Source organism: Tachyglossus aculeatus, chromosome X2 (assembly GCF_015852505.1).
Source record: "Tachyglossus aculeatus isolate mTacAcu1 chromosome X2, mTacAcu1.pri, whole genome shotgun sequence".
Lineage (NCBI taxonomy): Eukaryota > Metazoa > Chordata > Mammalia > Monotremata > Tachyglossidae > Tachyglossus > Tachyglossus aculeatus.
The window spans coordinates 4,883,190-4,908,433 of record NC_052100.1 but is presented as its reverse complement, the minus strand read 5'-3'; the positions used below and the strand labels follow the sequence as shown (position 1 = coordinate 4,908,433).

The window sequence follows — 25,244 nt, the reverse complement described above, 5'->3', positions numbered from 1 at the left end:
AGGTCCCTAATGCAGTCAAGCCCCTTCTTCCGCGGCGTGGGAAGGCCGGGGAGAAAGGCGGTCAAGGTTTTATCACCTTTAGATGGTGACTGATTCGAACTAGTGCAGTGTGGCGTAGTGGAGAAAGAGTCTGAAAGTCGTGGGTTCTAATCCTGGCTCCGCCACTTGTCTGCTGTGTGACCTTGGGCAAGTCACTTCACTGGGCCTCAGTTATCTCATCTGTAAAATGGGGATTGAGTCTTTCTGACTTCAAGCCCCATGCTCTATCCACGAGGTGCTTAGCACAGTGCACTGCGGATAGTATACACTTGAGTTACCACAGTCATCGTCGTTATCATTAGCAGAGGAGACGAACTCAAAGGCGAGGGAATGAAAACCCCAAGCTGTGACCCCTGAGGAGAACTCTGCCCCTTCCCTGTTGGGTGACTCTGGGGAAGTCACTTCTCTGGGCCTCCGTGTCCTCTGTAAAATGGGGAAGAAATCCCTATTCCCCTTCTTAGACCGCGAGCCCACTCATCGAACAAGGACTATGTCTGAGCTGATGATCTTGTCTTTACCCAAGTGCTCGGCACAGGGCTTGGACATTGTAAGCATTGTGCGAACACCACAGTTACTGTTGTAGTTATTATTCTCTTCGATACTTTTAATAAGCTGTGGGTTTGTCTTTCCTCCTGTCGTTCAGAGATGACGGAAGAAGAGCAGTTCGCTCTGGCTCTGCAGATGAGCGAGCAGGAAGCCAGGCAAGCAAACAGTCAGGAGGAGGAAGAAGAGGAGCTGCTGAGGAAGGCCATCGCCGAGAGCCTGAATGTAATTAAGCCGCCCTGGAGAGATTGAGCAGTGGAGGGGAGGGAGGGGAACCGGATGATGCCAAGTCAGAGTGCTCTTATTTATGCAGATATAAGGAAATGAAACAAAGGGGCGGGGAGTGGCTCCTTTAGAGGATGAGGGTGCACTCCAAGCCGTTCCTTCTATCAGTCAGCCCTTGTTGGCAAAGAAAGGTTGTGGGCGTCCAGGGAGCCAGGAAAAACTGAACCTTAAGCCTTCCAGCCCGTTCCCTCCCTCCCTATTCTCCGAACTGAGCTCTGCTAGCCCAGATCGGTCCAATACAGCTGATTTGATAAGACACCTTCTCTGCCCAAAAGGAGCGTACAGTCCAGAGGCGGGGAGATAGACAATATAAATAATTTACAGACATCAGTCAATCAGTGGCTTTTATTGAGCGCTTGCTATGTGCAGAGCACTGTACTAAGTGCTCGGGAGAGTACATTATAACAGAATTAGCTGGCACGTTTGCTGCCCACAATGAGCTTACAGTCTAGAGGGGGAGGTAGGCATTAATATGAATAAATAAGTCATTTGTAATATATAATTTAAATATGGACATAAATGCCGTGGGGCTGAGGGAGGGGTGAATAAAGGGAGCAAATCCAATAACAGGCCCTCCCTCCCCTCAATGCTTCCAGTAGCTTCATTCCTTGTGTGGTTTCTCTTTGTTCTAATGGTATCGGATAGGCACTTACTATGTGCCGAGCACTGTATTCAAACACCAGGGTTTCCTTGTTTCAGAGCTGCCAGCCCTCCGGTTCCTTCGACGGTCCGGGGACGCACAAAGCCCCCTCGCCGGATGTCGGCGACAACCCGGCCGACCCCGGACTGGAGCGGGACCGACCGACCCGACCCGAGTCTCCGCGGTCTCCGGCCCGGTCCCGGGAGTCCCCGGGGGGTGGCGGCGGGGCCGAGGTGCCCAGGAGCCCCCTGGTCGTGCTCAAGAGGCTCAGCCAGGACATCGTGGAGTCCTCACTGACGGCTGGCATCGTCGTGTCCCCGGGGCGGGACCGGCCCCCGCCCGGCTGCGGCGACGACGCCCCCTCGCCCACCTTCGGCGGCTGCGGCGATGGCGGCGGGCCTGGTCCCCGGAGCCGGCTGGCCCCCAGTCCCACCTTCCCCCGCTCGGCGGGCAGCCCCTGGCAGCTGGCGCCCCGGAAGCTGTTCGGCGGCCGGAGGGGCGGGGGCGAGGGGACGCCCGAGCGGTCCCCGGACCCTTCTGGGAGACTGGACGTCGGGCCGGCGCCCGGAGGCCCGGAGGGCCAGGATCGACCCAGCCGGCCGGCCCCCGGGGTCCGGAAGGCCGAAGCCTCCCGCCGCCGGAGCCGCCACCTGCCCGGGGACCCGGAGGGCGAGAGGTCAGCGGAGGGCTGCGGGGACGCCCGCCGCTCCCCCGGGGACCCCCCAGCAGCCGGGACCGCGCCCACCCTACACCCCCGCCGCCTGCCCGGCCCGGCGGACGCTCCGGGGCCCCAGCAGGAGGATGGGGGCTCAGTGCACTATTACTGGGGCGTCCCGTTCTGCCCGGCGGGGGTGGACCCAGACCAGTACACCCGGGTCATCCTGTGCCAGCTGGAGGCCTACCAAAAGAGCCTGAAGCTGGCCCAGCGCCAGCTCCTGCGGAAAAGGGCATTCGGCGAGCCAGTGGTGCCCGGCCCCCCGGCCCGAGGTGACCGGGACCGGGAACCCCAAGCGGCCCCCGAGGAAGCGGGAGACGGAGACTCGGAGAACAGCGGGGGGGCCGGGGCCGCGGCCTGGTGCCCCCAAAGCGGGGAGCCCCCAGAGAGCCCCACGCGGGACCAGCAAGAGCAGGAGGGGGCCCCGTCGGAGGACGAGGCGACGACCAGCCACTGTCAGGTATGGGAGCCCACCGCCCAGTTGGTGGGGAGGAGAAAGGGAGTCAGTCAGTCATATTTATTGAGTGCTTACTGTGTGCAGAGTGCTGTACTTGGTCCTTGGGAGAGTACACTAAGTTATTATATCTGTAATTTATTTCTATTAATGTCCGTCTCCCCCTCTAGACCGTTGTGGGCAGGGAATGTGTTTAGTGTTGTATAGGACTCTCCCCAGTGCTTAGTCCAGTGCTCTGCACGCAGTAAAGGCGTAATAAATGCAATTGAATAAATGAATGAATGAACGAATGATGAGGGAGAGCAGTGCTCCTATCCGCATTGTCCAGATGAGGGAATTGAGGCAGCAGGAGGGGAGGAGACTTGCACAAGGTCTCCCGGGGCCAGGTCCTCTCCACTAGGCCACACCGAATCCGCTTTCGACGAATGGGGGAAAAGGACCCTTTCCTGCCCTGGGGCGCTTCGGAAAAGCAGGGGAGGAGATCCCACTAGCCCAGATCCGGGGACGGAACTGGCTTCGGGGTGAACAGACTTGGAGCGGATATCTGGAAGCTGGTTCTTCAGGGAGAACCTGGGCGAATGATGATAATAATTATACTTCCAACCTGGGCTGATAATAATAATCAGGTTGGACACGGTCCCTGTCCCCCGTGGGGCTCACGGTCTTAATCCCCATTTAACAGGTGAGGTAAGTGAGGCCCAGAGAAGTGAAGCGACTAGCCCAAGGTCACCCAGCAGACATGTGGAAGAGCTGGGATTAGAACCCAGGTCCTTCGGCCCCCCCACGCCCCGACTCTAGCCACGGTGGCCGTTGCCTCCTCCTTCCCCAGGGTTTAGTATCCAGCCGGTAGATGTCAGTGCGGCTTCTTCCTTTTTTACGCCCACCTTGGTGGACTGGGGCTCTTTGTCACTGGACGGTGCCAACAAATGGCTCATCAGGTGAAGTATTTTATGGCCGTTGTATTTTAGTTTCTTCGACCGTCTCTTTCGACACCCCCTCCTCCCCGCCACCAATTTTTCATAACGGACTTGGCTCTCCGATCGCCATCACCGTATGACTCTTTCTCCCCTCCGACCGAAGGCTCGGCTCCATCCTTGCCATCACTTCTGTCATTTCCCATCATTCCGCCACCGCCGGCATTATTTATGGGGCGTGGGGCCACACGGAACCCACCACGGAAAGGGCCCCGCTTCGACCCCCTACCTGGGGTCGCAGAAGGCGCCCCGAGGCAGGCAATACTCCCATTCATTCAATCGTATTTATTGAGCGCTTACTGTGTGCAGAGCACTGTACTAAGCGCTTGGGAAGTACAAGTTGGCAACATACAGAGAAAGGTCCCTACCCAACAGCGGGCTCGCAGTCTAGAAGAGGACATGAGGACACTCCCAAATTTGGGGGTTCGGCATGTGCATATAGCTATAATTCTGTTTATTCTGACAGTTTTGACACCTGGCTACATATTTTGTTTTGTCGTCTGTCTCCCCTTTCTAGACTGTGAGCCTGTTGTTGGGTAGGGACTGTCTCTAAATGTTGCCGACTTGTACTTCCCAAGCGCTTAGTGCAGTGCTCTGCACACAGTAAGCGCTCAATAAATACGATTGAATGAATGAATGAATGCAGTAAGCGCTCAATAAATACAGTTGAATAAATGAATGGATTTCGAGGGCTTCAGACTTTAATCCCAGAGCGTAGCTCTTGGTTTGCTTCCCTTGACCCCATCCGGATCCCTGCCGTGAAAGTGGATTTACTTCTGAGTGGGGTGAATTTGCCTCTTCCTTTTAGAGATCAGTCACTCAATAGTATTGGTGGAGCACTTACTGTGTGCAGAGCACTGAACTAAGTGGTTGGGAGAGTATAAATAATAATTATGGTATTTGCTAAGCACTCATTATGTGCCAAGCACTGTTCTAAGCAAGGTAATCAGGTTGGGCACAGTCCCTGTCCCACATGGGGCTCACAGTCTTAATCCCCATTTTACAGATGATTTAATGGGCACAGAGAAGTGAAGTGACTTGACCAAGGGCACACAGCAGCATTGCGGAGCCGGGATTAGAACCCACGTCTTCTGACTCCCAAACTCATGCTCTTGGGAGAATAGAATTCATTCGTGCATTCAATCAAATTTGAATGCTTACTGTGTGCAGAGCACTGGACTGAGAGTTTGGGAGAGTACAATACAGCAGTGAACAGACACATTCCCTGTCCACAGCGAGCTTACAGTATACTTGTGTGGGGGGACAGACATGAATATAAATAGAGTTTGGAGACACGGTTCCTGTCTTCAAGGAATTTATAGTGTGCAGAGCACTGTACTGAGTACTTGGGAGAATAGAGTTAGCAGATACGATCCCTGCCTTCAAGGAGCTTACAGTCTACCTTGTGCAGAGCGAGCAGACCCCGGGTTTCTCTGTAGGGTTTTGCCTTGCGAGGGGAATCTGATGTGCAGCAGTGAGTTCTGGATTCCCTCCCTCCCTGCTGGTCCCTTCTCTTCTTCCTCCTGCCGCTCTCACCCACCTTTCCCTCCCTTCCACAGTCGGGAAACTGCTTACCTAAAAATCACGGGCTGGCTCTGACTCCCGACAACTGCGGGAAGCCCGCTCCTCTCCTTCCTCGTGGCTCGGGAATCGCCGCGGTGAGTGGGAAGGCGGAGCCGGCTACGCGGTGACATGGGTGTTTTCTTTTTTCAGGCTTCGCAGGGGCTGTTTGACGGGGACCCGCCCGAAGAAGGGGAGACGAGGCAGATCACACACAGGTGAGGGGTTGCCCCGATCGGGGGTGGGGGCCGGGGGAGACGTCTCTGCCAAGGGCTGCCGGGGAGATAACCTCCACCCCCTGCCTCCAAGACAGGGCTAACGGAGAGCCCACCCGAGAAAAGCAGCGTGCGGCCTGATGGATACAGCACGGACTTGGGAGTCAGAAGGCCCTGGGTTCTAGTCCCGGCTCTGCCACTTGTCTGCTTTGTGACTTGGAGCAAATCACTTCGCTTCTCTGGGCCTCAGTTCCCTCATCTGTAAAATGGGGATTAAGACTGTGAGCCCACTGTGGGGCACGGACTGTGTCCAACCTGATTTACTTGTATGTAACCCAAGGCTTAAAGCAGTGCCCGGAATCAATCAATCAATCAATCATATTTATTGAGCGCTTACTATGTGCAGAGTACTGTACTAAGTGCTTGGGAAGTACAAATTGGCAACATATAGAGACAACAGTGGGCTCACAGTCTAAAAGGGGGAGGCAGAGAAAAAAAAAACCAAACATACTAACAAAATAAAATAAATAGAATAGCTATGTACAAGCAAAATAAATAAATAAATAGAGTAATAAATATGTACAAACATATAGTACATATGTAAGAACATATGTAAGCACGTGCAAGAACATAGTAAGCGCTTAAAACAGCCAGTTGTATTTATCGAGTGCTTACGGTGGGCAGAGCACCGTACTAAGTGCTTGGGAGCGAACAATAGAACAATATACAAGTACCACAGAAACCAGACTGGGCTGATGAGGTCCCAGGCCCATCTGCAGGGCATTGCAGAATTCCGTTTCCCACATGCCGTTCTGTCCAGCCCACTCGCCTCTCCGCTAGAGAGGGACCGGGTGGCCAGCAGCTCGGGTCTTCTTTCAACCGGGGGTCTGCTTCTCCTGAAGCCCCAAAGTCCAGGAGTCCCCTCTTGACCAGACCGGTCGCCAAATTAGAGCCCCTGGGGGAAAGCCCTTCTCCGCGGCCGCGCTTCCGTTTTCTGACTGATTTTCTTTTGTCTTCCGCTGGGCCCGGTTACAACCCACCGCCGCTGCCAGCCCCACCACCTGGATGCCGCTGACCAACGCGAAGAGCCCGGCTGCCGCCCCCGGAAGCCCGCCGGAGGACGTCACCGTCTGTCCCGGTAAGAGCGCACCGTCATCTTCGGAAGGTCATGGGTTCTAATCCCGGCTCCTGTCTGCTGTGTGGTTGCGGGCAAGGCATTTAACTAGTCTGTGCCTCAGTTACCTCATCTGTAAAATGGAGGTTAAGATGGAGAGCGCTATGCGGGACAGGGTCTGTGCCCAACCCAATTTGCTTGTATACACCCCAGCACTTAGGATGGTGCCTGGCATATAGTAGCGCTTAACAAATGCTATAATTAGTATTATTATCTTCTGACTGAGCGTCTTAGATCGCCGAGCTTCTTCACGCTCTGTCTCTGGCCCGTGCCTTGGGTGGCCGAAAGTCAGCATTACCCGCTGGCTTTTCGACCGCAGAGTCTCTGGCAGGACTGGGCACCCAGCTCCCATCACTTCTCCGCCCAGAATTTCCCAAACGGACGTGGATCTTTCGTGGACTTGGTGCGCCATTCTTGTCCGAGATTTCTTGATTAACCATGGCTTCGGTGCAGATGGGAGCCCTTGTTCGGCTTAGAGGAGTAGGAGAAGGGGGTTCAGGCTTTTTTTCGGTGTGGTTTTGTGGTGAGGGTCTGAGAGGAGCGAATTTGGCTCCCAGGGCCCCCCTCGAGACCTGCCGATGACCTAAAGATGAGACACTTGGGGGATACGCCCACAGCTTATGGGGATGATCCAGAATGGGGGAAAATATCTGCCCAGCTGTTCACTGTGTATCTGTTTACAGTGAATTGTGTGTCATGGTTTGACCCGTAAATCCTTTGGGAGAAAGGAAATCGGAGCTGCCGTCATTAAGCATCCTCCTCTCTGGCTTCCAGATTTTCTGCCTGTCTCAATCCCTGGCCCTTGTAATCTTCTTGAAGACAGGGATCATTTTTTTCCCCTATATTGGATTCCCCCAATCAATCAATCAATCAGGGTATTTACAGTAGACTTGAAGCCCCTTGAGAGTCAACTCTGTTGGACTCTCCAAAGAATCTAATGCAGAAGCTAGTAGATCTACTAAGCACTAGGGTAGATACAAGATCCTCAGGTCCCACAGGGGGCTCACAGCCTAAGTAGGAGGGAGAACAGGTGGTGAGTCCCCATCTTGCCCAGAAAAGTGAGGTGATTACTCCAGGTCACACAGCAGACAAGCGGCGGAACCGGGATTAGAACCCAGGTCCCTCAGCTTCCAAGACTGTGCTTTTTTCACTCAACCGTGCTGCTTCTGCTTCTTTAGCACACAGTTAAGGTCGGGGTCGGGGCGAGGAAGGGGATGGGCACACCATGACTGAGGTGAGACAGCTTTTCTGATCCTCAGTTGCTGCCCCTTAACCTGGTAATTTAGTCCAAAGGTTTGCTGACATATTCCACTCGGGGAGGGCCCAAGGTTTCAGTGACCCAAGGCGTTCGTTTCCCCGGCCTCCCAGGGCCCGCTGACCCCACGGGCAAGGCCGGCAGCTCATTCGGCTCAACAGAGAGAACGCCGAGGCACAGGGCCAGTTTGGGGGAGCAGGGGGACCTCCCCCACCCCATTATCGCAAGCTCCCCCGGCTGTTTCCGAGGCTCCGAAATAGAGCACCTGCCTGGTTGAGAAATGAGAGGCGTTACAACAGGAAGTTGCCTCCTCCACGTGTTGAAGCTGCGGGCCCGGCATGTTTCCGACGTGGCAGTACCCCGCTTTCTGCTCTCAAAACACTCAAACATTTCTCTCATTCATTCATTCGATCGTACTTATTGAGCGCCTACTGTGTGCAGAGCACTGTACTAAGCGCCTGGGAATCACATTCCCTGCCCACAAAGAGCTTTCAGTCTAGAAGGGGCTCCCCTCCCCCCCGTCACCCCGCCGGCAGCGCCGTTGTGAAACCCGATGCTTTGGAAATCTGTGTCTCTGCACCCTGGGAGAGAGAGATCTCTTTCTTCACCCATCTCCTCCCCTCCCGTTGAACGGGGCACGGACATTTCCACATTCCGATTGCATCCAGATGGCCGACCAGTGCCTAAAAAAGACAGAGCAGCCTGCAGCTGCTGCCCCAGAGTCAGTTCCGTCTGAAGTACTGTTCTTATCTTTTAAAAATTATCAGTTAGAATAAATAATAATTATTTATTGTTATTATTGTAGTGTTTGTTAAGTGCTTATTATGTTCCGGTAATTTACTAAGCCCTGGGGTGGATACGAGCAAATCAATTTGGACGCATTCCCTGTCCTACGTGGGGCTCACATTCTGAATCCCCATTATACAGATGAGGGAACTGAGGTACAGAAAAGTGAGGTGACTGGCCCAAGGTCACAGAGCAGGCAAGTGGTGGAGCTAGGATTAGAACCCATATGACTCCAAAGCCCTGGCTCTTTCCACTGAGTCACGCTGTTTCTCTGCACTTGGAAAGTACAATTCAGCAATGAAGAGAGACAATCCCTCCTTCTCCTCCCCACAGCACCTGTATATATGTTTGTACATATTTATTACTCTATTTATTTTACTTGTACATATTTACTATTCTGTTTATTTTGTTAATATGTTTTGTTTTGTTGTCTGTCTCCCCCTTCTAGACTGTGAGCCCGCTGTTGGGTAGGGACCGTCTGTAGATGTTGCCAACTTGTACTTCCCAAGCGCTTAGTACAGTGCTTTGCACACAGTAAGCACTCAATAAATATGATTGAATGAGTGAATGAATGAATATCCTACTGACTCCAGACCTTAGCTTTGTCCAGTAGGCCTCGCTGCTCCTTGCAACCTGCGTGTCTGTATGTGGAGGTCTCTATGTGTGGTGGTGCCTGTGTCTCTCTGGGTCTGTCTCTTTGTCTTTGTCTCCGTATCTCTCACACCTTCTGGGTGCCGTCTCCCTGCTGAGTGTTACTCTCGCCTGCTGGAATTGGGGGCCGGGGGAAGCACACCTGATTGCTTCCAAAGACAGAGTCCGGGCAACAGGCCTCCCGAAGGGCCGGCTAAGGGGGAGAGTGCTTGCCGGGCAGGTTCCCCCGGAAGGCATCGTGTTCTTGTATTGCAGAGACGCAGCTGAGCCCGCCCAAGGCTTGTGACCTGGAGAGAGAGGAGGAGGAGGCCTACTCAGTGGACAGAGAGCCAGTTCCTCAGGTAAGACCCCGGCGCCAACCCGGGCTGGGGGGGAGACGCCGGCCTCAGCTCCCTCTAGACTGTAAGGATGCCGACATCAGGGGAGATTCCTGCCTCAGTGTAACTCTAAGCTCCTTGCGGGCAGGGAACGTGTCTACCAACACTTTTATTCATTCATTCAATTCAATCGTATTTCTTGAGCACTAACTGTGTGCAGAGTACTGTACTAAGCTTTTGGGAGAGTACAATATAACAATAAACAGACTCATTCCCTGCCCACAACGAGCTTACAGTTTAGAGGGGGAGACAGACATTAATAGAAATAAATAAATGACAGATATGGACATAAGTGCTGTCAGGTTGGGAGTGGGGATGAATAAAAAGGGAGTAAGTCAGGGTGACGCAGAAGGGAGTTGGAGAAGACCGGACTGTGCAACCCAATGATAATGTATCTACCTTAGGGTTTAGTACAGTACCTGGCACAGTAAGTGCTTAAAAAATGTCAAAGAAACAAATGAGCAGTGGTGTGGTTGAGCGCTTAATCAGTGTTATTTATAGAGGGCTTAATCAGTGGTATTTATTGAAGGCTTGCTCAGTGGTATTTGAGCGCTTAATCAGTAATATTTGTTGAGCGTTTACTGTGTGCAGAGCATGGTATTAAGCACTTAGGAAAGCACAGTACAACAGAGTCAGTAGATGTGGCTGAGAAGCAGCATGGCGTAGTGGATAGAGCATGGCCCTGGAAACCAGGAAGTCATGAGTTCCAGTCCCAACTCCTCCACTTGTTTGCTCTGTGTAATTGGCCAAGCCACTTCACTTCTTTGGGCCTCAGTTCTCTCATCTGTAAAATGGGGATTGAGACTGTGAGCCCCATTCGGGATAGGGACTGTGTCCAACCCGATTTGTTTGTATCTATCCGAGCTCTCAGTACAGTGCCTGGCACATAGTAAGTGTTTAACAAATATCATATTATTATTATTATTATTATTATTATTATTATTATTATTATTATTATGTGATCCTTGCCCACAAAGAGCTTCAAGCCTACACCTTGGAGAGAACCACCCCAGTGACAACCTCCATTCAGCTCACAGATAACCGAACCCCATCAACCCACTTCCTCACCAGTCAGTCAGTTGTGTTGATTGAGTACTGACCGTGTGCAGAGCACTGTACTAAGCGCTTGGGAGAGTACACTACAACAGACACATTCTCTGCCCACGAGCTCACAGTCTAGTGGGGAAGACAGATGTTTTATAATTAATAAAAGTATAGGTATTTACATAAATGCTTTGGGGCTGGGAGGGGGGATGAATAAAGGGGAGCAAGTCAAGGCAACACAGAAGGGGTGGGAGAAAAGGAAAGGAGCACTTAATCAGAGATGGCCTCTTGTAGAAGATGTGCCTTCAATAAGGTTTTGAAGGGGGAGAGAGTAATCGTCCATTGGATATAACTGTGGGACAGAGATTTTGTCCAACCTGATTAGCTTGGATCTAGCGCAGGGCTTAGTACAGTGCCTGGCATATAGTAAGCACTTAACAAATGCCATTAAAAAAAAAATCCACCCCAGAATTTCAAAGACATGTCCATCGGCCCCACATCCCAGGACAGCCAGTGTCTGACCGTGCCCCCAGATCTCGGGTATTTCTTGCCACTTGAGTGGAGCCAAGTAGGAGTTGGTTGGGTTTTCTACTTGCTCCAACCAATCAGTATAGTATTTACCAAGCGCTTACTGAGTGCCGAGACCTGGGCTAAGAGCTTAAGAAAATACACTAGAATTGGTGGAAATGATCCCTGCCCTCAAAAAACTCACAGTCTAGCCGGGGAGAGAGATGTTAAAATAAGATAGCAGGAGAGGTACAGGGTAAGGATATGGACAGAAGTGCTGTGGGGTGAAAATCAGTGCTTAAGATTATCTAGTATCTACCCCAGCACATACTATAGTGCCTGGCACATAGTAAGTGCTTAGCAAATACCAGAAAAAAAAATATATCGGCAACGCATAGGGGAGGGCGAATAGTGAGCAGAGATGAGAGGATAGTCAGGGAAATCTTCCTGGTTGTGATGTGATTTTGGAATCATTGGTATTTATTGAGTGCTTACTGAGTGTGAAGCACTGTGCTAAGCACTTGGGAGAGTACAACAGAGTTGGTAGGCTCGTCTGTGATTGGCCTGGAAGATGGGGAGAGCGGTGGTCCGACGGACACAAAGTGGGAAGGTGGAAAATCTGGGACGCGGAGAGGCGGGGGGGGGCATTCATTTAATCATATTTATTGAGCACTTACTGTATGCAGGGCACTGTACTAAGCAATCCGAGGCTGGTGGAGCTGAGAGTCGCGAGCTCGTCCCCCTCCTCGGACTTGCACTCTGCCCGTCGGTGAAGACTTGGAACTTCGGCGAAGTTGGGGAAGGGAGTTCGCGTCGCGTGGCGCTGGAAGAGATGCCCAGACTGTGCTGGAGTCATCTTCCAGTCCAGACTGGTCTTCATTCATTCATTCAATTGTATTTATTGAGTGCTTACTGTGTGCAGAGCACTGTACTAAGCGCTTGGGAAGTACAAGTTGGCAACACATAGAGACGGTCCCTTCCCAACCGCGGGCTCACAGCTGTCTCCTCACCCCCAGGCTGGCAGCCCCGAGGAGGAGCAGCAGGAGGAGGAGAAGGAGGAGGAGGAAGCAGCGGCCTGGAGGCCGCGGGTGACATGTCCCCTGTGTGATCGGTGCTTCCCCCCCAGCACGATCCAGCGGCACGCCATGAACTGCGAAGGTTTCCTCGAGAAGCAGGAAAGCAGGCCACCACCAGGTCAGCCCCATTTTTTCCCCTTTCCCACCATCAGCCAGTCAGTCAGTCGTATTCACTGAGGGCTTATTATGTACGGAGCACTGTACTAAGCATTTGAGAGAGAACATTCCCTGCCCACAATGAGCTAACAGTCTAGAGGGGGAAACGAACGTTAATGTAAGTAAATAAATTACAGATAAGTACATAAGTGCTCGGCAGGGGGAATGCCTAGGTGAAAACGTCCCATTCCCCCTGCCACTCCCGGGCCCTCGAACAAGCTTGCGGATTTCGGTACCTGAGCTACGATGACGTCCCCCTGCCCATCTTTTATGGAGTCGCCTCTGGCCAGAGTGATGAGGCACCCACGTGAAAAGTAGAACGACGGACAGCGGCCACCCCGCCGTTGCCGATTGCTGCTTCCTCTCTCTGCCGGTGCCCCTCTCGTGGCTACCTGGGAAGAGCTTAGCCCTGGGGCTCGGGGGGTGGTCAGGAGACCCGAGTCCTAGGCCCAACTCCGTCACCGGCCCTCCGGGTGATCTCGGACATAATGATACTTCTTAAGCCCTTACTGCGTGCCAGGCACTGTTGTAAGCACTGGGGCAGACACAAGATAAATGGATTGGACACAGTCCCTGTCCCCCAGGGGGCTCACCGTCTTAATCCCCGTTTTACAGATGAGGGAACTGAGGCACTGAGAAATTAAGTGATTTGCCCAAGGTCTCAAAGCAGCCATGTGGCAGAGCTGGGATTAGGACCCAGGACCTCTGACCCCCAGGCCTGTGTCACTTTACCTCTCTGGGTCTGTTTCTCAACTGGAAAATGGGAATAAAATCAATGCTCTACTTACCTTATTAGACCGCGAAGCCCTAAATTTAGGGCAAGGACTGTGTCTGACCTGTTCAACCCACATCTACCCCAGCGCTTAGTTCAGGGCTGGGCACATAGTAAGCGCTTAACAAATACCACAGTTGTTATTATCACATATCTACCCCAACATCTTCTACAGTGCTTGGCTATAAGTGCTTAACAAGTACCAGTTAAACAGTAGGATTAATAATAGGACGATGTGACTCTTACTCTGATCCCAGAGTGTAGCAGTATCTGCCTCAGTGGCAGAATGGGATCCTGACTAAATAAACGTCTGCCTTCTGAGAACACGCCCCAAGACCCGGTCTTTGATGTCAAGCTTTTCCTCCCCTCCCGCCCCCCACCACCTTCGGGGTTCACATGCGGAGGAGAATTTCAGACCAACAGCTGGCCTTCACATTCTGCCGACCCCCAAATCTAGCTGACGAATAGTTGTGGGCTGGGTCACCGCAAGTATCAGAAAGAGAACCCCTGTCTGATTGCCAGGAAGGAAAGACCTGGGGTTTATCTAACCCTCCTGAAGCAACACCTCTGCTTCTTAGAATAAGGAAGTGCTCGAACTTGAAACGGACCCCTCGTCAGTGGGGAGCTGTGGGGCGGAGGTGATTTGCAGATGCAAATCATCGAGGGGTGGGAGCCTGTAGCTCAAAGCGACAGAAACCCCCCCAACCTACTCATTGGACCTCACCTAGTTCCAAGTACTTTTAGGTGGCTACAGAGCGGGGAAAGGCCCACACAACCTCCCCATCCTTTGGCCTGGGAGTCAGGCGTAGTTTAGGAGGTCAAGGGGAACAGGGTATCGAGGCATCCTTTTTGGTCCAGGACCACGGCTCGGGCCAGAGGGATTCTGGGAAGGCTACCACCGATGCCGCTACCCACAGCGACTGCAGTTTTGAGGCCAAGCAAAGGCCTTAAATCGCACCGGCTGCTAGGCCCCCCTCACAAGCGTGAAATTGGTCCATGATCCTCCCCCGTCCCCTGCTCAGGAGAGGAAGGAACCCAGCCATCCCAGGCACTCGACCTCGAAATCGGCTTTCGGCTCCCGTGTCCATTTTCCGCCCTCCCTCCACTAGTCCAGGCTCGTTCCACCTGCCCTCTGACTTCACGGGGAGACCCTCCCGGCAGGACCTCTCAACAAGCCGACTCGGAATCCCACGTTCCGAGTGCCTTCCTGATCCGCCCGGAGACGGCTCAGGGTCAGTAACCCAATCTAATGCTGCTTAATTGGATTCACCCTCCGAGACCCCTGGGCTGTGTAAACCATGACAGATTGCGGCATTTTCCCGTTCTAATCGGAATCTCCACGTCCCCTGGTCCTCGGCCTTTGCGTAGCTTTTGATCCAGGGCTTTGAGGGCCTCGTCTGAGGAAGCCAGCTCACCTCGTGAGACGTTAACTTTTCTTTTCTTTTAATGGTATTTGTGTGCTCGGCACTCTACTAAGTGCTGAGGTGGATACAGGGTAATCAGGTTGGACAGAATCCCTGTCCCATGGGGTTCACGGTCGGAATCCCCAATTTACAGATGAGGGAATAGAGGCGCAGAGTAGAAAAGTGACTTGTCCCAGGTCACACACCAATCAATCAATCAATCAATCAGTCGTATTTATTGAGCGCTTACTATGTGCAGAGCACTCTACTAAGCGCTTGGGAAGTACAAATTGGCAACACATAGAGACAGTCCCTACCCAACAGTGGGCTCACAGTCACCAGATGAGTGATGGGGCCGGGACTAGAACCCAGGTCCTTCTGTAGCCCTGGCCCATGCTCTATCCACTAGGTCACTCTGCTTCTCGAGCTCAGTGCTTTGCACACAGTAGATGTAAGCTCCTTGAAGGCAGGCATCATGTCTCCTAACACTATGGTTCCTCCCCCAAGGGCTTAGTTTAGTGTTCCTCATACTGTCAATGCTCAGTAAGCACCACTGATTGATTGACTCCTCCTTAGCCCATAAACGTTCCCAATTTCAGTGCTTTGCAAAAAAAATAAAAGAAAACAGAAAAAAAGATAGAACAGTGCTTTGCACATAGTAAGCGCTTAATAAATGCCATTATTATTATTATTATTATCATCATTATTATTATTATTGCATCAGCCGTCGAGAGACAGCTTCAGGCCCAGCCAGTTCCTCTGGATCCCACCCCTTTCTCTCTCATTCCCAAGACCTCTGAGTCTGAAGTCAAGCCAATGGACAGGTCTCCGGTTTGCCGACTCTGACCCCGGGCCCTGTCCGGTCCATCTCCTTTCCCCTCCAACTAATCAGTTAGTGGCATTTATTTATGAAGTGCTTGGGAGAGTACAGTACAGTTGGGTTGGTAGATAGTCCCTGCCCATAAGGACCTCACAGACTTACTCTTCACAGGGCCCTAAGCATTTGAGAGAGAACAATTGAATAGAATTGATAGATACAATTCCCTGTCCTCGAACTTAGTCTGCTGTTTACAGAGCACTGTGCAAAGCCCTTGGGAGAGCGCAACGCAACAGATGTATGTCCTGCCCACAGTAAATACCACCAATTGATTGATTGATTGCCCAGGACCAGAACTGCTCAAGAACCGCGTGAGATTCGCCTCCTCCAGTGTGCTTTCCCTGAATCCCCTTTGGCCTCGAGAGGCCCCAAGGCCCTTCCGAACAATAGAGCATTTGGTCTTCTCAGTGCAGGCAGCTCCATCCAGAAAGGTCCGATGGAGAGGCTGAATCCAATGTGATTCCCCACAGCTCCAGTGGAGCCCAGCTGCCTCTAGGCCTTTCCTGTGGTTAGGTAGTGAAAAAAAGAATCCTCTCCCCTCGCTCCTGGCCCTCGAAATGACTCCACAGCAACACTGACACAAACACAGAGCTGTCATCTTTGTGAGAGAGTGCTGTTTGGGACGCTCAAGTGGTTTTGACCGTAGGAGAGCTGAATTAGTGGGCAAAGGCCCAGAGATCCCCATTGCATCAGTTGGAGTTCCAATCTTACACGAGCCTCACTGTCTAAGGGAAAGGACAGGTAGTAATGGCAATAATTATGGTATTTGTTAAGCACTTACTGTGTGTCAGGCACTGTTCTAAGCACTGGGGTGGATACAAGCAAATCAGGTTGGACACAATCCCCGTCCCACATGGGGCTCACAGTCTTAATCCCCATTTTACGGATGAGGAAATTGAAGTACAGGGAAATAAAGTGGCTTGCCCAAGGTCACCCAGCAGATCAGTGGGAGGGCCGGGACTAAAACCAAGGTCCCTTGACTCCCAGGCCGATGCTGTAACCACTAGTCCACACTGCTTCTCTGAGTCTTGAGTGTCCATTTTACAGAGAAGGAAACTGAGACCCAGTGAAGTGACATGCCCATGGCCACCGTAGGCCAGTGGCGGGAACCAGGATTAGATACCTGGTCTCCGGGTTCCGAGGCCCAGGCTCTTTCTACGGATCTCTCCGCTGGGAGCCCTTTTCAGAGACAGCACTCTCTCCCTTGGGCTCATCGCAAAACTGCCTTCCCCGTGCCGTGGGTTGGCGCGCTTCCCAAACCCTCGTAGCCCAGCCGGCTGACCCGCCCTCGTTCTCATTTGCAGTGCTCACCCGGAGTCGGAGGGAGCCCAGGGGCCGAAGCGACGACGGGAGAGATGCCCACCCGCCCCCAGACATTGACAAGTAAGTAGGTACGCTCGTCTTCGCAGCTCTCGTTCCCTTCAAGCCGCGGACTCGCCTCGTCTTGCCTCTGCCTCTCCTCCACCCGTCAGAGGCCACGGAGGAGGTCCCCCCGCCGTCCCCCAACTACCCCACCTCCGAAACGGTCAGCCACGTCTTGGCTGTGAGCCGGCACTTGGATGGAGCCTCAAAGCAGCCTTTGGACCTCCCATCCTCCCCTCCCACAGTGCCACCCTGCAGCTGGGGTGCCTGGTGGCGATGGGGGAGGAAAGGATGGGCAGCCCAAAGGCCGCCTCAGGGCCTCATCGAAGGGTCGGCTTACAGCCAAGATGTGGCAGATCATTTTCAGTCTTTTTCTGAGCTCAAGGGCAGGGATAAAGGGGCACGATGGGAGGGGTTTCGGGAGGGCATGACCCAGAAGGGCTCCCAGAAGACCCCATGCTCCAGCCGCTGTTGCCGGCTGTAAAATGGAGGAAGTCGGCGAATAGGCAGGACTGATTTACTAATCAGAAGAGTTCAGCCACCCGGGTAAAAGCCGTCACCTTGATTTACTGCCCTTCCGGGCTCCTCCTCCCATTGAAATTTCAACTCCCCCTCTCCCCCCGCCCCCGAAAGAACCATAACACTTCATTCCGGCGGCGTCTGACAGAATGGTTTACGTGCGAAGAGCGATCAGTGTTGTTTGAGGTAGTTAGAGGAGCTGATTTCATTATCACCCCGCTGGTAGAGCAGCGGGAGGACAGGGAAGCGGCCCGGCAGAACCGCTAATCACTCAACCCTCCTGATTGGCACCGGGTTAGGTCGACGGGCCGCCCCGCTGAGCGAATCTGGACCGCTTGGCACGGGACTCTCGGCGGTAACGGCCCGGAGACGGGAAGGCGCCATTTGTTGGAGACTCCCACCACCCTCCCGTGACTCCTCTTCCCTCTCTCCCGGGGCGGGGAGGAGGGAGAAATGTTATCTCTGCAGGTCCCTGGTGCCATTCACAGACTACCGGCGGCACGTCGACAGCTGCCTTCGGACCGTGCAGGCCGACCCGCTTCCGGATGGCCCTGGGAAGTCGCGGAGACCGAAGAGCGGGAAGGTGAGCATAACGCCCCGGGCCCAGGGGCTCCAGGCCCGAGGGGCCACTCTGCCCACTGGCCCGGGCCCTGACCCCCAGCTCGGCCACTGGCTGGGGAGAGGCCCCCATGAGGAGGGCCTTTCTCCTGCTCTCCCCTTATCGCCCTGGGCCGGTCCAGTGGGTTGTAAAGCTTAGGTGGGTGGGGGCCGACTAATAATAATAATAATTGTGGTATTTGTTAAGCGCTTATAATGTGCCAGGCACCGTGCGAAACCCTGGGGTAGATACAAGCAAATGGAGTTGGACACACTCCCTGTCCCACATGGAGCTCACAGTCTTAATCCCCATTTTACAGATGAGGGAACTGGCCTAGAGAAGTGGAGTGACTTGCCCAAGGCCACACAGCCGACAAGTGGCAGAGGCAGGATTAGAACCCAGGTCCTCCAACTCCCAGGCCTGGGCTCTTTCCACTAGGCCATGTCGCTTCTCTATCCAGGGTGCTGTGGTTCTTGCCTCTCCTCCACACTCACCATCCCCTACTGAAGTTTTCCAAATGGCCAAGACCCAGAAATTATGGGGAGCCAACCGGCTGCCTTGGTTGGGTGCTGCAAGAGCAGCAGTGTGGCCTAGTGGAAAGGGCTCAGGCCTGGGAATCAGGGGACCGGGGTTCTGCACCTCTCCTGGATGACCTTTGGCAAATCCCTTCACTTCTTTGGACCCCAGTTTCCGCCTCTGGAAAACGGGGATGAAATCCCCGTTCTCCCTCTTAGACTCCGTTCCCAGTTTGGGACAGGGACTATGTCCAACCTGCCTATCTTGAGTCTACCACAGCACTTAGCACAATGTTTGACCCCTAGCACTATTATTAACCCATAGGACAGTGATGATAATTGTTACTGTAATCGGAGGCTGCAGACCCACCCACAGAAATTGGATCCCGGAGCATCAGGGAGGAAAGCCCGGCAGCCATGCCAGCCCGAGGGTATCATCATCAATCGTATTTATTGAGCGCTTACTGTGTGCAGAGCACTGGACTAAGCGCTTGGGAAGTACAAATTGGCAATATAGAGAGACAGTCCCTACCCAACAGTGGGCTCACAGTCTAAAAGACTGGTAAAAGACTGGTCTAAAAGACTCAGGGTACCCCTGAGTGTCCGGGGAAGATGGGCACATTCGGCAGCAGCCGCCTAAGTGGATGGCACGCGCCAGGGGCTGGCTCCGTAGTGCAGCCAGGTGGAGAGTTCCCAATGCCAACTCCTTGGGGAGGGTGACTGCCCACTCAGCTGAGCTGCTCAATGTTTTAGTCTAGGCTCCGAGTGCGAGCCAGGGCCGGCCATCCTCTTAGGTGACAGCAGTGGGCTCTCTCAGGGTGACAGGTCAGGGATTTTGGGGGTGGGGAGGGGGACCACCGCCTACTAGGCTCAGGGAGATGGCCAGTCTTGGGAGGGGGCCAGATTTAGATGGTCTTCAGTCAGCACTTGATGTTTGGCTGGCTGCCTGGGACTCTGGGCATGAGGGGCAGAAAGAGAGAATATGAATGAGAGTATATGCATGAGTGTATGCGCATGAGAGTATTTGCTGCATGGGGGTGTGTGTTAGAAAGCAAACCTGGTTCCCACACCCACCTTTCCATCCCAAGAGGGACCTGGGCTGGGCCTGAGAGTCTGGCCTCTCCATGACCCCCCAAGGGTGACGCTTGTTTCTCTCTCCCCGCCCCCCGGCGCAGGAAGGGGCCCGAAAGGAGGGCCGCCTCCTGAGCCTCCTGGAGCAGTCCGAGACCAAGGCTTCAGGTGAGGGGCTCCGAGCCGAGGGTCCGGGTGGCTTTTGGGTAGGCCGGGTCAGAGACGGTGCGAGAGTTAATGGCGAGGAGACCTTTGGCAGGGTCTGAGGGGGTTGGGGGGGTGGAGTCTGGGGGCAATCGGGGATTGAGAGGAAGTGGGCAGCTGCCGGGGAGGTCATCAAGAAAGTCCACAAGGATGTTCAAGTCCCCAGGGGTCAGCAGAGTGGAGGAGGAAGGTGGGGAATTTACTCAGAAAACTGGAGGTGGAGGTGGGAGAAGTCCTGGAGCCCCAAGAACTACAGGGAGTGACCGCCCCCAAGTCCACAGCAGTTCCTGGAATACAAGGGGCGTCACAGGGCCACACCCGGGAGAGCGGCCTGCAACGCTCCTGTCGGGCCTGGTCCTCCTCCTCTCCCGGCCCAAAAACCCCAATTTCTCCCTCCTGGGGCTGATTTTGTCAGACCCTTCTCTCCCACCCCCAAGTTAGCAAGTGTGGTAGAGGGCACCCCCTCTCTGCACTTGTAGTGGATCCCCATCACAGGGCACCATCCACAGAGAAGACTGTAGGAAAAACAAGTCCGTCCCCCCCCCCCCCCCCAACTTTCCTGTCGTCACAGATGCCGAAGGGAAGCTGGGGTCCTCAGTAGGCGGAGCCTTCAGGTGAGACGGGGCACATTCAGGGACAAATGGAGGGCAACGTGTCATGTGCAGCCCCCAGGTCAGGGGGGTGGGGGGATAAGGGAGGATGTTTTGGGAATGTTGTAGGCGGCCCCAGTTTACACGAGTGTTGGAAGTGAGGTGGGATGGCATGGAGCAAAGTGGCACCGTTGGGGTCCTGGCTTCCGCGTTCCCCCCGAGGTGTCCTGCCCAGGCATCTGTGGGGCTTGATCCTCTCTTCCGGGGGTCTTTGGCTTTATGAGCCAGAGTTCGGCTTGGGCTTTGTAGCTCGGCCCGGGAAAGCCGCCGGGGTCATGGCCGGGGCTCATGGCCAGGGCGGGAGGAGCAGACTCTAACCCAGGGGAGGTCCAGTCAGCGGGGAACATTACCGAGACCTCAGGGAGGAGGCCGGCCCCGGGCCGGGGTGATTGGCAGGGGGTGGAAACCCCACTTGGCCCTGTTTGATTGCCTCTTGCCGGCCCCCTCCCCCAGGCTCCTCTCGGGGACAGAGGAGGAGGACGGAGGGGTGGCTGCGGGCCCCAGCTGGGAAGGCCGCAGTCGCCTCTCGCCCCCGGACCTGAATGACGACGACTCCCCCATCAAGTCCTTCGTTTCCATCTCGGAGGCCACGGATTGCCTGGTGGACTTTAAGAAGCAGCTGTCCATCCGGCCCGGCGGCCGGGCCCAGACCAGAGCCGGCAGAGGAAGGAGGAGAAAATCCTGAGCCGCACCCCCCTCCCCTGCCCCCACTGGCCGGCCGCTCCCCCACCCCCACCCCAAGCCAGCAGGCAGAACGGACACCACCGTGTCTGACGTTTTCTATGCTTTGTACCGGGAAGCGATGTCCAGAGCCAGTGTTTTCTAGCTTGCCGTCGGGATTCCCTTAGTGCCGAAGAGAAAAATTTAAATATATTTATGTATGTTTTTATGAAGTCCTGAAACCATAAGGTGGAAGTGTTGCCTGGATACATTTCTCGGGTGTGTTGTGGGGGGGTCAGGGTGGGGAAGGGAAGTGGTCACTCCAGCTCAGCCAAAGCCTCACACGCCGTTTTCTTTCCAAGAAATGGCTTCAATCTGTAGGGAAAAGGAGGAAATCCCAAATCCTGGAGAGAACCAGTGGCTTAGGGACCCCTGGATCAGCCAGACGGTCAGTGGGATTTCCTGTATTTCTGCTGTGGCAGGAGGAGCAGACTTGACAGAGCCCCCTCAGGATGGTGCACTGTACTAGGCGCTCGGGAAGGACAGGATAAAGTGACTTGTTCCCTGCGGACAAGGAGCTTTCATTCTAATGGGGGAGACAAACAGAAAGCTACTTACAGTGGTCAAAAACAAACAATAATTATGGCACTGGCTAAGCACTTAGTATGCGCCAAACACTATTCTAAGTCCCTACCCCACGTGAGGCTCAGACTCTTAATCCCCATTTTATGGATGAGGTAACTGAGATCCAGAGAAGTCCAATGACTTGCCCAAGGTCACACAGCAGGCATGTAGTGGAGCCAGGATTAGAACCTGGGTCCTTCTGACTCCCAAGCTGGTCCTCTAGCCACTAAGCCAAGAAATAATAATAATAATGATGATGGCATTTGTTAAGCACTTAATATGTGCAAAGCACTGTACTAAGCGCTGGGGAGGATACAAGGTGATCAGGTTGTCCCACGTGGGGCTCACAGTCTTCATCCCCATTTTCCAGATGAGGTAACTGAGGCCCAGAGAAGTGGGCAAAGTCACACAGCTGACAATTGGCGGAACTGGGATTTGAACCCATGACCTCTGACTCCAAAGCCTGCGCTCTTTCCACTGAGCCACGCTGCTTCATGAAGCAAATGTCTACACACAAGTACCAAGGAGGGTGGATGCAGTCAGTTGTATTTATTGAATGCTTACCGTGTGCAGAGCACTATACTAAGCACTTGGGTGAGTACAATACAATAATAAACACACATTTTCTGCCCGCAATGAACTTACAGTCTAGGGGTTACAGTCTGCAGTCTGTGCGGAGCACAGAACTAAGCCTTGGGAACATCCCTTGCCTTCAGGGAGGTTTACCCTTCACTGGGGCTTTTCTGGAATTTTCCTCTTCCTCTTTCAGGAGTGATCTGGAAGGCCGGCCCCCTCCGCCCCTACCCCAGAGGGTCCCAGCGGAAATATCTGCCCTCTGCATCCCCTTGCGACTGCAGGGTCTCCCCACAGATAAAGGGCTCAGGATTAGAACCCAGGATCCCTGATTACCAGGCCCGAAATCTTCCCGCCAGGCCACACTGCTGCTTTGTGCACTAACCTCTAAGGAACTGGGGTGAAAACCCCACCTCCCCAACCCTAATTGCTTCGGCCATACGTGTCCCCTGGATTGAAAGCCCGGATCCGGATGCCACGATCCGAAAGAACTGGTGAGCTTGAGGGAGAAGTGGCCTGGCCCAGCTGAGAGAAAGGGCACGGGATGGATGGGGGGAGCGGGAGACCTGGGTTCTAATTCTGCTCTGCCCCTTCCCTGCTGTGGGACCTAAAGCGAGTCACTTTGCTTCTCTGGGCCTCAGTTTCCTCACCTGTAAAATGGGGATTCAATCTCCGTTCTCCCCCTTAGACTGTGAGTCCGATGTGGGACAGGGATTGGGTCCGATCCGAATGTATTGCCTATTAGCCCCAGTGCTTAGCACGGTGTCAGTTCTTACCCGATACCCCAATATTATTAGGATTGTGGTCAGCTCCATATTCAGTAGTATTGAGTGGCAGAACACTGTACTGAGCACTAAGTGTACTTAGAGAAGCAGCGTGGCTCAGTAGAAAGAGCCCAGGCTTTGGAGTCAGAGGTCATGGGTTCAACTCCCAGCTCCGCCAATTGTCAGCTGTGTGACTTTGGGCAAGTCATTCAACTTCTCTGTGCCTCAGTTACCTCATCTGTAAAATGGGGATTAATGATGGTATTTGTTAAGCGCTTACTATGTGCAAAGCACTGTTCTAAGCGCTGGGGGGGGACACAAGGTGATCAGGTTGTCCCGCATGGGGCTCACAATCTTAATCCCCACAGATGAAGACTGTGAGCCCCCCGTGGGACAACCTGATCACCTTGTCACCTCCCCTGCACTTAGAACAGTGCTTTGCACATAGTAAGTGCTTAATAAAAATGCTATTATTATTATTATTATTATAATATAACAATAAATAGACATAGTCCCTGCCTGCTACGAGCTTCACAGAAGGGCAACTAGGAGTCCTGTCCGGTAGGAGAATGCCAATGGTGTTTGCCGATGCCGTTCTCAGTGGGAGGAGGGTGATGGTCTTGCCGAGCCCGCTCCCTTGTCTTGCCCAGGAGGCTCGGGACGGGTTGTGGGCTTGCTAACGTTGAAAAAAAATATTCCTCTTTCACAGGCCTTCAATCCCTCCCCCGGGGAAGCAGTTTCCAGCGTGACCTTGCCGGGGAAACGAGGCCCAGGGCGGGTCTTAGCGGAGGCTGAATCAGAGCTAGCTCTCCCCCGGGCACCGTACCAGAAGGTCTCAGCTCCTTCCTCCTCTTCCTCCCACCCTCCTGCTCTGCCAGCCTTGGGCGAGGACCCAGCCAAGCCTCCCCGGGATCAAATAAAAATAATCGCTGTATTTAAGCGCTTACTATGTTCCCAGCACTGAGCACCTGGGCAGAATCATCATCAGCCCCATCCCACCCGGTGCTCACAGTCTAAGGGGGAGGGAGAACAGGTATTGAATCCCCATTTGACAGACGAGGAAACCGAGAAGGGAAGTGACTTGACCAAGGTCACGCGGCTGGTAATAGCGTTCATTCATTCACTCGTTCAGTTGTTTATTGAGTGCTTACTGTGTGCCAAGCACTGTACTAAGCTCTTGGGATCGTAATAATAATTGTGATAGTTAAGTGCTTACTATGTGCCAAGCACTATACTGAGTGCTAAGGTAGATGAAAGACGGAGCTCCCACATGGAGCTTCCAGTCTGCTGTGTGCAGAGCACTGAGTTAAGCACTTGGGAGAGTCAATCTACTGACTACAGAAGCAGCTTGGCTTAGTGGAAAGAGCGCGGACTTGGGACATCATTCATTCAATCGTATTTATTGAGCGCTTACTGTGTGCAGAGCACTGTACTAAGCGCTTGGGAAGTACAAGTCAGCAGCATATAGAGATGGTCCCTACCCAGCAACGGGCTGTGGGTTCTAATCCCAGCTCTGCCACTCGTCAGCTGTGTGACTTCGGGCAAGTCTCTGTGTGGCTCAGTTACCTCATCTGGAAAATGGGGATTAAGACTGAGCCCCACGTGGGACAACCTGATGACCTTGTATCTTCCCTTGCGTTTAGGACAGTGCTTGGCACGTAGTAAGCGCTTAACAAATATCATCATTATCATTACTACTATTCCAATCTACTACTGACAATCCCTAGGCTATAAATTTGTTGTGGGAAGGGAATGTTGTACTCTCTCAAGTACATTGTACAGTGCTCTGCACAAGGTAAGTGCTCAGTAAATACAATTGACTGATACAATCCCAGCCCTCAAGGAACATCCAGTCTGCTATGCGCAGAGCACTGAGCTAAGCACTTGGGAGAGTCAGTGGATGCAATCCCTGCCCTCAAGGGGCTTCCAGCCCTCCAGGACACATGGAGAGCTGCTGTCCATCTCTCATCACTAGGAAAAAAAGCTCTGAGCCACTGGCTTCCTTTTCCGTGGAAGGCAGGATGCCGCTTGGCCTTACCCTGAGAGTCTGGGCTACCCCGAGCCTCCAGGCACGGCCCTAAACTCCCAGAGCAGCGAGGCTTCGCTCTTGGAACCAGGAGAAAAGTGTCATATTTTGATGGTCGTATTGATTCGTTCCCTGTTTTCCCTCTAATGAAAAGCAGTTTATCAGTTATGCACCA

At 53.5% G+C, this 25,244-nt stretch overlaps 1 protein-coding gene across 4 annotated transcripts in view; it reads left to right on the top strand.

Annotated features, from left to right (window-relative positions):
• UIMC1 (ubiquitin interaction motif containing 1) overlaps positions 1-21,332 on the top strand; it is a 34,143-nt gene extending 12,811 nt beyond the window's left edge. For 3 of the 4 annotated variants that reach the window (XM_038771097.1, XM_038771095.1, XM_038771096.1), the window contains exons 5-15: positions 683-807; positions 1,567-2,682; positions 5,364-5,428; positions 6,478-6,563; positions 9,547-9,632; positions 12,236-12,413; positions 16,808-16,886; positions 17,829-17,967; positions 19,673-19,736; positions 20,344-20,386; positions 20,876-21,332. In XM_038771097.1, the coding sequence (XP_038627025.1) occupies positions 683-807; positions 1,567-2,682; positions 5,364-5,428; positions 6,478-6,563; positions 9,547-9,632; positions 12,236-12,413; positions 16,808-16,886; positions 17,829-17,967; positions 19,673-19,736; positions 20,344-20,386; positions 20,876-21,107 (2,213 nt within the window). In that variant the 3' untranslated portion in view covers positions 21,108-21,332. Of the gene's footprint in view, positions 1-682; positions 808-1,566; positions 2,683-5,363; positions 5,429-6,477; positions 6,564-9,546; positions 9,633-12,235; positions 12,414-16,807; positions 16,895-17,828; positions 17,968-19,672; positions 19,737-20,343; positions 20,387-20,875 lie in introns of those variants that run through there. The other variant, XM_038771098.1, reaches the window with a different exon arrangement.
• The last annotated feature ends 3,912 nt before the right edge of the window (positions 21,333-25,244 follow it).